Genomic DNA, 17254 nt, shown 5'->3' on the forward strand with positions numbered 1-17254 from the left:
CCCTCTTTCAGCGGCTTTTTTCGCCGCTGGCTGGAGGCGGGGATTGCGGGGGGTGGAGCCCTGCCCCGAGTGTCACCCCCCGGGTGCTACCGAGGGCTCTCCGCCCCACCCCCTTGCTACGCCCCTGCCTTCTACTCTGGGCCAAACTGCTAAAATATTAATTAATTGTGCTGTGTTTCAACTTTCCTACTTCTCTCTTGAAATTAACATAAATGAATCTACTGCTTTATGAGGATCAAGCAGGCTTACTAGACCATAATCTTAACATGAGTCAACATTATAATTCAAAAGCAGAAATACAGTGGGACCTCGGGTTACAGACGCTTCAGGTTACAGACACTTCAGGTTACAGACTCCGCTAACCCAGAAATAGTACCTCGGGTTAAGAACTTTGCTTCAGGATGAGAACAGAAATCGGGCGGCGGCGGCAAGGCGGCAGTGGAAGGACCCATTAGCTAAAGTGGTACCTCAGGTTAAGAACAGTTTCAGGTTAAGAACGGACCTCCAGAACAAATTAAGTTCTTAACCTGAGGTACCACTTTATAGTGTCCAGTGTAATAACATCACTATCATCTGCAGTACTGAGTCCAATTCTGGGCACAACATTTTAAGAAGGATATTGTCAAGTTGAAAGGTGTGCAGAGGACAGGAACCAAGATGATAATAAACAGAAATTGGATAGCCATCTGTGAGGGTTTATTCAACTGTGATTCCTGCATTGAAGGGGGTTGAACCCTTGGAGTCTCTTCTACAATTCTATGATTCAACAATAATTTGGTTCTACCTGACTTTCCTCATTCAGAGTAAACCAATTACCCATGACTGCAAGCTTTGAATCATACCAATATCATACCAATATGATTTTATATTAATCCCACTTCCTTCATCCAGGGAACATAGCGATTGGTGCTAAAATTCACCAAGAGATTCCTGCATTGCAGGGAGTTGGACTAGATGACCCTTGTGATCCCTTCCAACTCTACAATTCTACGATTCTGTTATTTTGTGCACCACTAACTGTTTATCATATGTCAAGGGAGAAAAGAATAATTGTAATATCCAAGGCAGTGGGACTCCTAGCAGTTTCAGAATGCACAAGGCAGCTTGAAATGGCAACAGCACACAAGGGAAATGATAATAATCCCTATAATTGTCAGAATTACTGGTTTCTATCCTCTGACACAGCAGACATCCAGAGCCCAACCTGCATATGAAGAGAGGCATAAGAAACCATCAACAAAGCTGGATATTAGGCATAGGCAGGACTCTGTCATTCTTTTGGGTGTTCATTTCCTCTTTACATGTTAGGATATGTTTTCAGCAGCTGATTAAGCCCTAGTTTTTTAAAATAATAATAATAAATAAATCCCATGAGTATCCTTGTCCAATTAACTTTCCACTTCTAAGTTTCTTACTGTGAAAAATCAAACCTCCTTGGCTAGATATAAAAACATACATATGTAGGCATCCACAAACAAGCTGTTGCATCATAATATAGCCTATATTATTTAATATCTTATGCTGCTTTGGATAAGTGGATTGGAAAACCTTAAGAGAATACTTTTTCTTCTTCTTTGCAGACCAAAGCAAACTTATTGGTATATGTACCTGAACAGATGTGGGTTTAGAAATAAACATACTTCTCAGTCAGTCTTGGAGGATAAACTGAGTAGATAAAGAGAATACCTTGATCAGGGACACTGATGGACAAGGCACCGTTATTAGTTCTGAGAACAAGGTGCTGCTTCACAGATTCTCAAAGAAGTCCTTCTGCTAATCAGCATAGAGACAAAATCATCCATCATTCAAGGGAAGCTGTAGCAAAACAGATGACAGCTATATATAATGTTGTAAATGGAAACACGGGAATCTATGTTTGGAAGGAATGTTATGCCCACAAGCTCATGATGGTGATGCTTTTGCTGCTTGTACTGCTGTGCCCTACTGTATGCCAGGCACGTTCTATTAATTGCAGCATCTATGATGATCCCTTCCCTATACCTCATGCATTTTACCAGCCAGGTGAACTTCTCATTGGTGAAATTGTTTCCCAGGTCTTCTTCCTCTACAATAACCTCTCTTTCACAGAACCGCCAACACAGATCTTGATTGATGAACCAGTGTAAGGCATCATTTAATTTCTTATGCAATCTTGCATTTTATTGTGTGTGTGTGTGTGTGTGTGTGTGTGTGAAGGACCCCTGGGTGGTTAAGTCCAGTCAAAGGTGACTATGGCATGTGATGCTCATCTTGCTTTTCAGGCTGAGGAAGCTGGCATTTGTCCACAGACAGCTTTCCAGGTCTTGTTAATCATTTTGTCATGCTTTCTATATTAAATTGTTGGGCAGAAACCACTAGTATGTTTTCCTCCACCATCACCATTGAAATGAATGACTACTGTGTATTTTCTTTTCTTTTAACATATCTTTATTGATTTTGAGACTATAACTATAAAAAGTCAATAAGATGTACAAATCAATCAAAAGAATACAAAAAAACCCCAAAACTGTGACTGTGTGAAGTACAGAGGTTGCTTACATCATATTCATCTTCAATATTAAGGGATAAATATGGAATGGTGAGTAAGAGCTTACATCAAAGTGAAATCAAATCAGAAGCCAGAAACAGTAAAAGCAAAATGAGTTGAATGCCTACAATCCATTTCTATAGTGTTTGTGCAGGATAACCACACTGTATATTATATCTATTATTTAGTTACTGCTCCATTTCTCTTCTTTCCATATTTTGTTCCCTCTCATCCTTAATCTCAAATGATGCACTCTCTTATGCCCTTCCAGTCATCTGTTTTAAAAATCATTTGTTTCAGATTATTATATTTTAGAAATATCAGCATGTTTCACTCTTCCTATCGTTTTAACACTTTCATTTGAAAAGTAAAGCAGGCTGGACAGGGAACCACAACCTGACTCTAAAAAGAAACCTGCATGTGATACCTGCATTTGTAAACATAGTTAATATTTATCATACTTTTCAATTCAAAAACACATAGGCACAACATTAGAGGGGTCTACATTTTAAAAAAAGTTATTTGTGAATTGGCTGTCAAGCACCGAGCAATAGTAAGTCTGAGATATATAGTGAATTGCTTTCAAATATACATTAGTTTTTGAAGCCTGTAAAGCTCCCTTTTGTACTTTTCGCTTGTAATATCTTCTCTGTTTTCATCTGTTTATGACAGATGTTCTTCTGTTGTATTTATGCATCACAGATAATGAAAATGCACTGTTGTCAGTTGCTTCAACAAGGTTCATATTATTGTTTATTTCTTGCTTCACTGTACTGCATAAGATAACAAGAATATCTCTGGAAATAAGAGTTTAACTCTCCTCCAGGTCCTATCCTCTAAACTAGAACTAAAATCAGCTCCAAAACATTATTTTTAAAAACTGTTTAAAACACTCTAAAAACAATTAAAATCATTCTCAGCCAGTGACCTCAGTATGCCCAGGATCAGGTTTTTTTTTTAAGTCATGAAATGCTTTTAATGTTTAATGAAATGTTTTTAAATTGTTGGTGGAAGTCAGTGATGGGGGAGAGAGAGATAGACCTCACTACGAAGGCATTCCACAGATGGGGAACCACCATTGAAAACCCTTGGTCAGGATCACTTCCAAATGCGTTGCACTTAGTTTCAGCACCAACAAAGACATAGACTCTGAGATGGTTGAAGGAAGTCTTTTTGGGTATTTGGGTTTCAAGCTATTTAGGGTTTCATATGATAATTATGAACACATTGAATTTGGTGTAGTAGCTCACTGACAGCCCACGTCCATTGGAAGCCTAGCAGCCACAAGTTTTTCAGGCTTTTTCAATAGTGTTGCAATTATACAAAATCTCACTTTAATACGCAGTGCCTTGGAATGTAACCCCCATGTTAATTGGGGTTTGCCTGTTCTGCTTTCTGGCAGTCACCCTGCAGGAAGGAACAGAACCAATCAGGTATCTTAATTTTTACTTCAATATATCACCTTCTTGAGTATTAAGTTACAGCTCATTCTTGAAAGTGTGTTGATGAATACTATAAATCTGCTTTCGTTGTTGATGTTTTGTTAAATAGCTGCAACTCTTTTTTACAGTTCAGTGCCCAAGAACTACCAACATGTTCTGGCCTTAGCATTTGCTGTCAAAGAGATCAATGAGAATCCCAACATATTGTCAAATGTCTCCCTGGGGTTTCACATCCTCAATAGTTACTACACTGCAAAGATGACATACAAGGCTGCCCTCAGCCTGCATTCCACACAACAGAGGTTTGTCCCCAACTTCAAGTGTCACCATCAGAATAATCTGATCACTGTCATTGGTGGATGCATCTCTGAAATCTCTGCCAATGTGGCCATCATCTCAGCAATTCACAAGACTCCACAGGTAAATATGGTGGTACAGAAATTCACAACTGTGGCACACCATTGTGAATTCAGCAAATCCTTTGATAAATGATATTATGGTGTTATACCAATAAAATGACAAAACAATCCGGAAGACTCACAGCACACTGAAAGACAAAAATAAACGGGGTTTTTTGTTCTTGTTGTTTGGGGTTCATTTTTCAGATACATAGTACAAATTAACATTACAGAGGTAAATGTGGAAGGATAAAATCTGAACACTAACTATTGTAGCACAAATGTGTTATACAAAGTTAATTAATGTATCATTTAAACTGTAGAATTGTCAGCAGCAAAAAGGGAGGGAGGATTTTCCTCCTCAGCAGAGTTATTATGAGTGGGATGCCCTGGAGCAGTGTTCCCCAGCCTTGGGCCTCCAGCTGTTTTTGGACTACAGCTCCCATCATCCCTAGCTAGCATGGCTAATGGTCAGGGATGATGGGAGTTGTAGGCCAAAAACAGCTGGAGGCCCAAGGTTGGGGAACACTGCCCTAGAGCATTGCTCCACATGTGACTGCAAACACTTTGAATATATATATCAGGGCCATCGTTTCATGCAAAGTAATAGGAACAGAAAAAGAGCCTTACTTTATTAGACAAAACATTCATCTAGTCTAGCATTCTGTTCTCACAGCTTCCAACCAGGGTCTGGGTTTCACTAGTCAGAGCTTGATGTGACATTTAAGTAAGCATGCAGGTATGTTGGAGTAAGTTCAAAATATGGCAACTAAGATAGTCATGAGTTAGGAAATAAATCCTATTAGGAAAGGCTGAAGGAAGTGAGTTTGGTTAGGCTGGAGAAGTGGGAAATGGTGCATGTGGGTGATTATCACATACACAAGGGCAAATACTTTGTTTCCAGTGATCCAGACTATTTTCCATTGAAAATTAGGGCAATCATATTAACTGCAAGTGCAATTCAGCAATTGAACCAAATAAAAAGGAGTGGGTTAGCTTTGCTTTGCTGATGGTCTTACAGCATAGAACATGGGTAGGCAACCTAAGGCCCAGGGGCTGGATGTGGCCCAATCGCCTTCTCAATCCGGCCCGTGGACGGTCCAGGAATCAGTGTAAACAGTGTAAATTACATGAGTAGTATGTGTCCTTCTATTTAAAATGCATCTCTGGGTTATTTGTGGGGCATAGGAATTTGTTCATCCCCCCCCAAAAAAAATATAGACCATCCCCCCACAAGGTCTGAGGGACAGTGGACTGGCCCCCTGCTGAAAAAGTTTGCTGACCCCTGGCATAGAAACAAAGTATCTTAGACTCTTAGAGTGGGAATGGACCCAAGGATAATCTAGTCCAACCCCCTGTAATGCAGGAATCTCAGCTATAGCATCCATGGCAGAAGGCCATCCAACCTCTGTTTAAAAATCTCCAAGGAAGGAGAGTCCACCACTCTTGTGGGAGTCTGTTCACTGCTGAACAGTTCTTACTATCAGAAACTTGTTTCCAAAATTTTAGTCGGAATCTCATTTCTTGCAACTTGAAGCCATTGGTTCAAGTCCTACCCTCCAGAGCAGGAGAAAACAAGCATGCTCCCTCCTCCATGTTAAGATATTTGAAGATGGCTATCATATCTCCTCTCACTCTCCTCTTTTCCAGGATAAACATACCCAGCTCCTTCAAGCACTCCTCCTAAGGCTTAGTTTCCAGACCCTTCATCATCTTGGTTGCCCTCCTCCACACACATTCCAGCTTGTCAACATACTTCTTAAATCGTGGTGCCCAGAATTGGACACAGTATTCCAAGTGTGGTCTGACTAAGGCAGAATAGACTGGTATTATTACTTCCCTTGATCTGGACACTATACTTCTGTTGGTGCTGCATCACACCGTTGACTCATTTTAAGCTCCTGGTACACCAAGACCCCTAGATCCATTTCGCCCTAGCAGTCCATAAAATTGAAGAGCTGCTATTTCACACCCCCCCCCAAACAGGGCCAATTTGTTGGGGTTGGTAGATAGCCTACTCCCTGAGCACAGTTTTCTGGTCTTCCTCAGTAGTCTTGAGCCATTAATGTATCTATTAATGCTGAATGTAGTTATAGAAACAATTTCTTGGCTTAAGCATAAAGAACTGAATAGCTTAGCTGGCTAGGGCGAAACGGGGATAGAACGCTGCCACCCTGTCTTGTATCTGCACTTCACAGCTACTGGGAACATCATTGAACTTACCTACCTTCTTCTTGAACTTACTTAAAAAACAAAAATTGAGTCAAGAAGTTGTAAGAACTTAGTAAAATCTGATATTGCAAGTTCACTTTATTTTAGATAGATTTCATGGCACATTGTAAGCAGTTGTCTTACACAAACTTGATGATGAAAATTTGTTTTTGAACAAGAATATTTATTCTGGGAGGAACATGAGCTACTGAGAAGTTTGTATACAGAGCCATGGAGGCTGTTTTCAGCTTCAGGAGCTGATGGTGCTTATTCTTGGACTAATCAGTAGAACCCCTACCCCCACCCCATGACTAGATGGTTTCTTCCAACTCTACAATTGTATGATTTGATGACACATAATTCTAAGATACAATATTATCTTTTATTTAAAATGAAAAATGCTTACTTTTTTATTTCAGCTCACTTATGGATCATTTTTGGCTTTACAGGACGACAAAATGCTATTCCCATTTTTGTACCAGATGGTCCCAAATGAGGCTCATCAGCACATAGGAGTTGTCCGGCTACTTCAACATTTCAAATGGACATGGGTTGGACTCTTAGCTGTAGATGATGACAAAGGGGACAGGTTTTTACAGACTATGGTTCCAGTCCTTTCCCAGAATAGCATCTGTTATGCCTTTATAGTAAGAATACCAAAATGGAATTATGTGGATGAGCTAGTAGATTTGCTTCTACAGCAGTGGAAAAACTATGAAATGGTCATTCAGAGAAAAGCCAATGTGTTTTTTGTATATGGAGAACCTCCATCCTTTCAGATTTTGAGAATGTTGTTGTTTCTAGCACCCTTCTTGGCATTGCCACCTCTAGGAAAAGTTTGGGTTGTTACTTCCCACTGGGATTTTGCATCACACTCTGTACAAAAGGTATGGGATATACAGGCATTCCATGGCACTGTATCTTTCACAGTTCACTCAAATCAGCCATTAGGATTCCAAAAGTTCACAGACATGATACAACCTTCCTGGGCCAAACGAGATGGTTTCATCCAGGACTTCTGGGAACAAGTATTCAGCTGTTCACTAATGATGTCTAAGCAGCAAGAGAAAGGGGGGAAGAAAACCTGCACTGGGGAAGAGAATCTGGAAAACCTTTCTGGAGTTCTGTTTGAAATGAATATGACTGGACACAGCTACAATGTCTACAATGCTGTCTATGCCATGGCACATGCTTTGACTGCTATATACAAATCCCGTGTCAGACGTAAAAGGTTGGAGGAAACAGACAGACTGGCATTTCAGAGTGTACAGCCATGGCAGGTAATTTCAAGTCAACACTTAAAATAGAAAAGAAGTAAAGTTTATGATTCAGAGGTAAAGGCATTGCTACATTAAACAATTTCACCAAATTTCCACACTGATTTACATAAGCAATAGCTCCCTGATTATGAAATAGTGATTTATTATTTATAATGGGTCATGCACATTGAGCTAAATGAATGGGAGAGATAGCTGGAAGTATAAAGTCCCAAAAGTGGAGGAGAAGGAAGAGATATAATTCTTTGTTGGATAATTCTTTGTCAGAAATAGAACTTTGTTAGAACAGACTTTTCTGAAGCTCATGGAATAAATGTTACATGCGGTCAGAAGTAAGATATTTCAGGAGCCATAGGGCATGTTTGTGCCTTAGGTTTTTACCTTTCTTACAGATAGCAAGTCAGGTCCAATTTCAAGACTGCAACACATTGATGACATCAACTCCAACTATTTATTTTTGTGGCAGCATATCACCTATATTTGACCACCTCTTTGATTATGCAAAGATCCATTTTTCCAACAAATAGGAATCTGCAGGGTTAACTTTGCCCAGACAATTGGACCAATTTAGCAGTCCTTTACTTACATCCAAAGTAACATTTGGATGGGCAGGATCTCAAAAAGTTATTTAATCTAACATTGGTCTCATTCTAATAATCTCGATACCTAGTTGTTCATATTCCCTTTCAATTTAGGTGCATCACTTTCTAAGGTGGATCACATTCAACAACAGTGCTGGAGACACTGTACGCTTTGATGACAATGGTGAATTAGTTACAGGTTTTGATGTTACAAACTGGCTGACATTCCCCAATGGCTCACTGGTTAGAGTGAAAGTTGGAAGACTCCAACCTCAGGCTCCTTCAGGCAAAGAATTAACCATTAATGATGAGCAAATTGTCTGGCATAAAAGTTTTAATCAGGTGAGACATAGCAAAAAATATTTAAATAATCAAATGAGGAAAATTTTATTTTTGGCCAATTCATATTTCTATCTGGTTTTCAGGCTCTGAACAATGCTGATTAAAAATTATTATAAAATAAATCACATACCCCTTAAATGTCACATCACTCTGAATGAGTCCCAGTAGATTTTTGACCTCATAAATTATTTTTTATATAGTAAAGGACCCTGCCTCCTCAACAATGTAACTTCCTGTTTTGTGAATAAATGCTTCCATTTAAGCCATGTTCAATAATTTTGAAAATGATTATGGGGGTGATAAACTTTGCCTGATCTTTATGGCAAGGTTTCATGTTCCAATCTGAGCTTGGTGAAGGCAAAAATCACTGTCTTCTCTCAGTCATACTTTCATGCCAAGAGATGAGCTATTTTCAAGACCCACTCTCTTAGTGCAAATCATCCTTCACAATTCTATAAAGGTGCTGCCTGTTTCTGTGTGCAATGACAACTGCAATCCTGGCTACAGCAAGAAAAAGAAGGAGGGAGAGAAATTTTGCTGCTATGATTGTGCTCCGTGTCCAGAAGGGATGATCTCTCATGAGAAGGGTAGGAGACATAATGAACAAAAATATCAAGGAAGTTCTGTAATGCATCATCTTTTTATTTACTTATTTAGATTATATGTTCCTTGAAATTATAAAAAAAAAAAAAGATTTTAGCTGGTTTGCCAGCCACCCCATCATTGAAAGCAGAAGAAAATGTGCCCATCTTGAACATGCCCAGTTAAGAACTGCCAACCTACATTACCCCAAAATGCAATGACAGCTAGTCTTACTTGAAATTAACAAAGCTATATTTATTCAACCAAATAGCAGTGCAGGTTCAGCAGCCCGCAAAAGTTAAATAAATCAAGTTTTTAAGATGAATGAGCAAGGAAAGTTGTTCATAACCAAATAGAAGCTATGAAGATCCCCCCAAGCGTTGAAATGCCCCTTGTACAGAGCTTTTAAAGATGAGACAGAGCAAGCTCACTCATGGAAATCCCTTGTCATCAGTTCTGCTGAATGTGTGTTCCATTAGGTGTGTGTCAGGGGGTGGATTCCTTCTGATCTCAACAAAAAAGGTTGGTGTCTGGCTCCTGGCAGCAAGGTGGATTTCTACTGTTTGTCTCCAGCTATGCTGCCACCTCATCCTGTTGGCTAGTTGGCTAGTTGAAGTAGCTTGAGCTAACTATTGTGGAAATACATATTTTTATTTGCCTGCATAAGCCTGGCAGAGCAGTCAAGTTTTCAGCAGCCATATAAATGTAGAAATAGAAAGTGCCTCACAGATGATAAATGTATCTTCCTTTTTTAAAGATGCCGATGCCTGTGTCAGTTGTCCAGAAGAACAGTGTCCTAACAAGGAACAAACTAAATGCATTCCAAAGGATGTGAACTACCTCTCTTACAAAGAAGATTTAGGGATCATCTTAACTATATTGGCTATTTCTGTGATGGCCTGGGAGTCAGACTCTGATGCTGAACCTGAGGGATCCCAGCCTGCACAGGATTCCCCGCCTCCAGAACCAGCTGAGCCGGGGCCAGGGCTTGAGCCTGAAGGATCCCCACCTGTGCTGGATCCCCAGGTGCAGGCATCAGCAGAGTCTGCTCTGGCTCCTGATGGGAGGGAGGACCCATTGCCTGCAGGTGCTCCACTCCCAGCCTCTGCAGAGGAAGCTGAGGCATCCCCTGGGTCCAGTAACCCACCAGCCTCTCCTGAGCTACAGAGGCTCAGGGCAGAGAGGCGAAGGGAGTTAAGTGTCTGCAGGAGGAGTGCTCGCCTCCAGGCCCGGAGGAGAGGCGAGTCTCCGGAGGATCGGGACCGCCCTAAGCATAGGGCCAGATAAAAGCCAGCCAGACCCAGCCCAAGTTGCGTGAGCAACTTAGTTGCAAGCGTGTGCTCAACCTGCAACCTTGTGCCTGAACCTGCCTTGGACCTTGACCTGCTCCCTGCCTTGCTCCCCGCCGGATTGACCTCCTTTGGACCCCTAGACCCAGGACTGGACTTGGACCTCGCTTCATGGACAAACCCTTGGGGCCAGCACAGTTTGCTCACGCCACACCCGCACTCCCCCTTCGCTGGGGTGCGTTCGGGAGGAACTAGTAGCCATGGCTGACCAGGCGGCTGCGCTAGTGGCATTGGCCCAGGAGAACCAGGCCTTGACCCACACCGTGCAGCAGCTAAGCAATGCGGTTACGGCGCTTCAGCAGCGTTTGGATGCCCTACCGGCTCCTGGGGCCGCCGCCCCAGCTCCTGGCAAGTACCCAGTGGCCCTGCCAGAGAAATTTGATGGGTCCCCAGCCAGCTTTCCCATGTTTCTCGCCCAGGCCAAGCTGTATATTCAGGGGCGAGCTCGGGATTTCCCTGACGACCGCACCAAGGTGCACTTCCTGATCAGCTTGCTGAAGGACCAGGCGGCCAAGTGGGCGTTGCCGCTGCTCCGGCAAGACTCCCCCTTGCTGACAGACTATACGGGGTTTTGCAATCATCTGGAAACCACGTTCGCCAACCCTCAGAAGGGGAGTCAAGCCAATCGGGCAATTCGGCGGTTGAAACAGGGCAAGTCCACAGTGGCCACCTACGCCACGGAATTTCGGCTGCTGGCGCAGGACTTGACCTGGAACGACTCTGCCCTGCGGGACCAGTATCTCGAGGGACTTTCAGACGAGATACTGGATCAGCTGGCCACGTTGGATCGCCCTGCCACACTGGATGCCCTCATCCAACGGAGTCTGCAGATAGACGATCGGTTGGAGGACCGTCGCCAGGCCCGGGGCCGCCGGCACTCCGGGCTCCCGGCGCCGGTGCTTCCCTGCAGTTCCGTGGCCAGAGCTGAGTCATTGGAGGAGCCGATGCAGCTCGGGGCAGCGCGGCCTCGCCTCTCCCCCTCGGAAAAGACTCGGCGTCGGGAGGGGAACCTGTGTCTCTACTGCGGTGGGAGTGGACACTACGCCCGAACCTGCCCTGAGAAACGCCAGCCGCAGGGAAAACTGCCAACCCCAGTAGCCGATGGCCCAGGCTACCTGGGGACCCAAGCATCGCATGATGGGCCCTCACCAGTGGAATTGCAACACCTCATGATACCGGTGCGTCTATACCCCCCCGGTGGGCCCTGGATTCTCACCCACGCTCTGGTGGATTCGGGGGCAACCCGCTCCTATATGGACTCTGCCTTCGCCACTCAGCATCAGGTGCCGCTTCAGAACAAGCCGGAACCAGTACAGGTGGAGGCAATTGACGGACGGCTCCTACGCTCAGGCGCTGTTACTCGGGAGACCCAGCCCTTGGTCCTGTGCTACCAGCAGCACCGGGAGGTGCGAACCCTGGACATTGCCACCATGCCCCGGTTTCCCCTGGTGCTTGGGATGGACTGGCTGGAGTCACACAATGTTCAGATCGACTGGGTCAATCGGACTGTACGCTTCCCAGACCCGGGTTCCCGTGCTCAGTCCGAGTTAGTAGCAGCTGCCCCCATGGGGCAGGCTGTGTCAACGCTCCCTGCCGTGTACCAGGACTATTTAGACGTGTTCGAGGAACAGGGAGCAGACAAGCTGCCGCCTCATCGGTCCTTCGACTGCGGCATAGACCTACAGCCTGGGGCGCCCCTGCCTGTGAGCCGCCTATATTCTCTTTCGGAGCCAGAGCGTGAAGCCTTGCAGGACTTCCTTCGCAAGAACCTGGAACGTGGGTTCATTAGACCCTCTACCTCACCCACTGCCGCTCCTGTACTCTTCGTTAAGAAGAAGTGTGGGGAGCTTCGCCTCTGCCATGACTACCGGGCCCTGAATAAGATCACCATCCCAGACCGGTACCCCTTGCCCCTTATTGCAGAATTGCTGGAGCGGGTGCAGGGGGCGCAGATGTTCACCAAACTGGACCTCCGAGGGGCCTACAACTTGATTCGGATCCGTGCTGGGGACGAGTGGAAGACTGCATTCGGGACCCGGTATGGGCAGTTTGAATACCTGGTTATGCCGTTCGGATTATGCAACGCGCCCGCCGTGTTTCAACGGTACATCAACCACGTGTTCCAGGACTTGCTAGACAAATACGTGGTGGTGTACCTAGATGATATTCTGATTTATTCCCGTGACCCAGCCCGTCACGAGAGTCATGTTCGGTCCGTGTTGCAGCGCTTGCGGGAGCACCGCCTGTACGCCAAGCTCAGCAAGTGCGAGTTCCACCAGCGGTCAGTGGACTTCCTTGGACACCGACTCTCCCCTGACGGGGTGCAGATGGACCCTGGGAAGGTGGCTGCGGTTCGAGAGTGGGCAGCGCCCCGGAACCGCAAGGACTTACAGCGGTTCCTAGGGTTCGCCAACTATTACCGGACCTTCATTGCAGATTATGCTCATCGCACCACCCCATTAACCCGACTGCTGCGCCCCAAGACGCCCTTCTCCTGGGATGAGGAGGCTGAAGTGGCATTTCAGGGGTTGAAAGCCTGTTTCCAGAGGGCGCCGATTTTACAGCACCCTGATCCCTCTCGTCCCTTCGTGGTGGAGACTGATGCCTCCAGTACGGCTCTCGGTGCCATCCTGTCTCAGCAACACGGACCCGATGCGCCACTGTTACCCTGCGCTTACTACTCCCGGCAGCTCCTTCCGGCGGAGCGTAACTATACCGTGTGGGAGCGGGAACTACTGGCCATCAAGGTGGCCTTTGAGGTCTGGCGCCATCATCTGGAGGGGGCACGACACCCGGTGGAAGTGAGAACGGACCACCGGAATCTGGAGTACCTCCAGACCACCCGCAAGTTGAACCAAAGGCAGATCCGGTGGGCGCTGTTTTTCTCCCGGTTCCAGTTCCGGATCCGCTACATCCCTAGCTCCCAAAACCGGAAAGCGGATGCCCTGTCCCGGAAACCCGAGGACGTCGCAGACACTGTACAGCAGGCAGTACCGACGACTATCTTACCACCAGCCGCATTCCTGGCCACTCAGGAGGCCAAGCCGCTGCAGGCTCGGGTGCGAGAACAGCAACGGGTCGACGCTTGGGCACAGGAACGGCTCCGGGAACTGTCTGACGGGTCATGCCCTCGATATCCTGGGCTGGCCCTGCACCAGGGCCTACTGCTGCACCAGGGTCGTCTATACATCCCACCAGGACCATTGCGGGCTGAGGTTCTCCAGGTGTCCCACGATGCCCCAGCAGCAGGGCACTTTGGGCGGTACCGGACCACCCATCTGGTAAGCCGGGAGTTCTGGTGGCCCCGCCTGAAGGCTGATGTGGCACGCTATGTTGCTGGTTGCGACGTCTGCCGGCGGGCCAAGGGTCCTACCGGGCGACCCCCCGGTCTGCTCCAGCCATTACCAGTCCCACCGCGTCCCTGGCACACGGTCTCGCTGGACTTTGTGGTGGACTTGCCCCCATCTCGTCACTGTACCTGCCTCCTGGTTTTCACGGACCATTTCACTAAGATGGTGCACTGTGCCCCCTGCCCGTCCATACCCACAGCTAAGGAAACGGCTCAGCTGTACTTGCAGCACATCTTCCGCCTGCATGGCCTGCCCGAGCGTGTGGTTTCTGACCGCGGCGTCCAGTTCACATCCCACTTCTGGCGAGCCCTGCACCAGACCCTTGGGACGGAGGTCTGTCTATCTTCGGCCCACCACCCGCAGACCGATGGCCAGACGGAAAGGGCAAATGCGGTGCTGGAGCAGTACCTCCGGTGTTACTGCAGTTTCCAGCAGGATGACTGGGTCGATCACTTGCCATTGGCGGAGTTCGCCTACAACAATGCAGTGAACGCCTCCACCCAGCAGACCCCGTTCCAGGCCTCCTACGGCTACCATCCTCGTTTGTTCCCGGACGTGCTGCCAGCTTCCGCGGTCCCCGCAGTGACAGACTGGCTTCAGGAGCTTCAGTCCCAGCAACAATTATTGATGGAGCAACTGCGCCAGGCCAAGGACGCATACAAGGCCCAGGCTGACCGACATCGTCAGGAGGGGCCAGAACTCCATGTTGGCGATCGGGTGTGGCTCTCTACCCGTCACCTGCATCCTTCTCGGCCCTCACGAAAGCTGGATGCACGGTTTGCCGGCCCATTCACCATCACTGCGCAGGTGTCGCCGGTGGCGTTTCGCCTCCAGTTACCTCCATCGCTCAAGGTTCACCCAGTATTCCACCGGTCCCTACTTAGTCCAGTCGCCCCGCCCGACGAGTTCCACCCGGACAATCCACGACCGCAGCCAGTTTTGGTTGAGGGGGAGCCTGAGTACGAGGTGGAGCGCATTCTCGACTCACGATACCGCAGGGGGAAGCTCCAATACCTCATTGACTGGAAGGGGTATGGGCCTGAGGATCGTTCATGGGAACCAGCGGGAAACGTCCACGCACCTGCCTGCCTCCGTGATTTCCATGCAACTTACCCCAGCAAGCCTGGTCCGGCCCCTCGGTTGAGGGGGAGGCCTGGGAGGGGGGATGGTGTGATGGCCTGGGAGTCAGACTCTGATGCTGAACCTGAGGGATCCCAGCCTGCACAGGATTCCCCGCCTCCAGAACCAGCTGAGCCGGGGCCAGGGCTTGAGCCTGAAGGATCCCCACCTGTGCTGGATCCCCAGGTGCAGGCATCAGCAGAGTCTGCTCTGGCTCCTGATGGGAGGGAGGACCCATTGCCTGCAGGTGCTCCACTCCCAGCCTCTGCAGAGGAAGCTGAGGCATCCCCTGGGTCCAGTAACCCACCAGCCTCTCCTGAGCTACAGAGGCTCAGGGCAGAGAGGCGAAGGGAGTTAAGTGTCTGCAGGAGGAGTGCTCGCCTCCAGGCCCGGAGGAGAGGCGAGTCTCCGGAGGATCGGGACCGCCCTAAGCATAGGGCCAGATAAAAGCCAGCCAGACCCAGCCCAAGTTGCGTGAGCAACTTAGTTGCAAGCGTGTGCTCAACCTGCAACCTTGTGCCTGAACCTGCCTTGGACCTTGACCTGCTCCCTGCCTTGCTCCCCGCCGGATTGACCTCCTTTGGACCCCTAGACCCAGGACTGGACTTGGACCTCGCTTCATGGACAAACCCTTGGGGCCAGCACAATTTCTTTCTCTTTGATCACAAGTTTAGTGTATTTAGTGTATTTTTATGAAGTATAAGGACACTCCCATAGTCAAAGCCAACAACCGGACCCTCACCTACATCCTCCTCGTCTCCCTCCTCCTTTGCTTCCTCTGCTCCTTGCTCTTCATTGGACATCCTGGAAAGCTCATCTGCCTTCTCCGACAAACAACCTTTGGAATCATATTCTCTGTGGCCATTTCTTCTGTGTTGGCAAAGACCATCACTGTGGTTCTGGCTTTCATGGCAACCAAACCAGGATCTGGAATGAGGACATGGGTGGGGAGAAGAATGGCAGATTCTATTGTCCTTTCCTCTTCCTTGATTCAAGCTGGCATTTGTACTCTTTGGTTAAGTACCTCCCCGCCTTTCCCCAATATGGACATGTACTCATTGGATAGGGAAATCATTGTGGAATGTAATGACGGTTCTGCTTCCATGTTTTACTGTGTATTGGGCTACATGGGCTCACTGGCCACTGTCAGCTTTGCTGTGGCTTTCCTAGCCAGAAAGTTGCCAGACAGTTTCAATGAAGCCAAGTTCATCACTTTCAGCATGTTAGTGTTTTGCACTGTTTGGTTATCATTTGTTCCAACCTATCTAAGCACCAAAGGGAAATATATGGTGGCTGTAGAGGTCTTTTCCATCTTGTCCTCGAGTGCTGGGTTACTGGGCTGCATCTTTTTCCCTAAATGCTACATCATTCTGCTCAGGCCTGAGCTGAACAACCGGGTTCAATTAAAAAGAAGAAAATAAAAGGAAGAAATACATTACTTTTTGTTCATATATGTATTCTCTTGGAAATGCTTATGCTAGGTGTATTTGTAATTCCTCTGATAACTAGCAAAGTTGGTGGGTCTCCCACATCAGCTACTAATGTAGCTGGAAATGAACTTTACCCGAAAACCTAGTAGGGCCACTGTCATTCACACCATGTAGTTACATAGACCTTGAAAACAAGTTTGCTATGGGCCCAGAACTCCACTTGCCAATTCTGTTCCTTGCTCCTATATACTCAGTCAATTTATATGCTGTAAACTCCATGGGGCTGAGATTTGGTCTGCTGTATCTTGCACACTGCTATTACTGCATGAATAATTTTTTTAACAATGACAAAATAATATCAATATCAATAACTGTGACAGACAATAATTGCAATTGTTCTGCTAAAGGAACTGAAGGAGGTTATTGATTTTTTTTGTTCTTTTTCTTGTTTTTATTATGTATTTTGTGTTTTTGATCTTAAATTTTATGTTGTGAACCATCTTGAGATCTACGTATGAAGGGTGAAAACACTCACCCTCAGATTTGCCAGGCTATAACTCTGCATTAAACATACATACCAAATCTGAGTGACTAGTGTGTGAACTTAGTTCTGGGCAGAATCAACCTGCACCAATAAGGCCATTTG

The 17254-nt window shown here is 46.5% G+C and overlaps 1 protein-coding gene across 1 annotated transcript; it reads left to right on the forward strand.

Moving 5' to 3' along the window:
- Positions 1–1907: 1907 nt before the first annotated feature.
- On the forward strand, positions 1908–16599 carry LOC117057616 (vomeronasal type-2 receptor 26-like). The gene is made up of 7 exons (XM_033168458.1): positions 1908–2122; positions 4098–4389; positions 6998–7858; positions 8551–8778; positions 9239–9365; positions 10118–10278; positions 15862–16599. The coding sequence occupies exons 1-7, from the start codon at positions 1908–1910 to the stop codon at positions 16597–16599; spliced, it is 2622 nt and encodes an 873-aa protein (XP_033024349.1).
- Positions 16600–17254: the final 655 nt, after the last annotated feature.

Source organism: Lacerta agilis, chromosome 14 (assembly GCF_009819535.1).
Source record: "Lacerta agilis isolate rLacAgi1 chromosome 14, rLacAgi1.pri, whole genome shotgun sequence".
Classification (NCBI taxonomy): Eukaryota; Metazoa; Chordata; class Lepidosauria; order Squamata; family Lacertidae; genus Lacerta; species Lacerta agilis.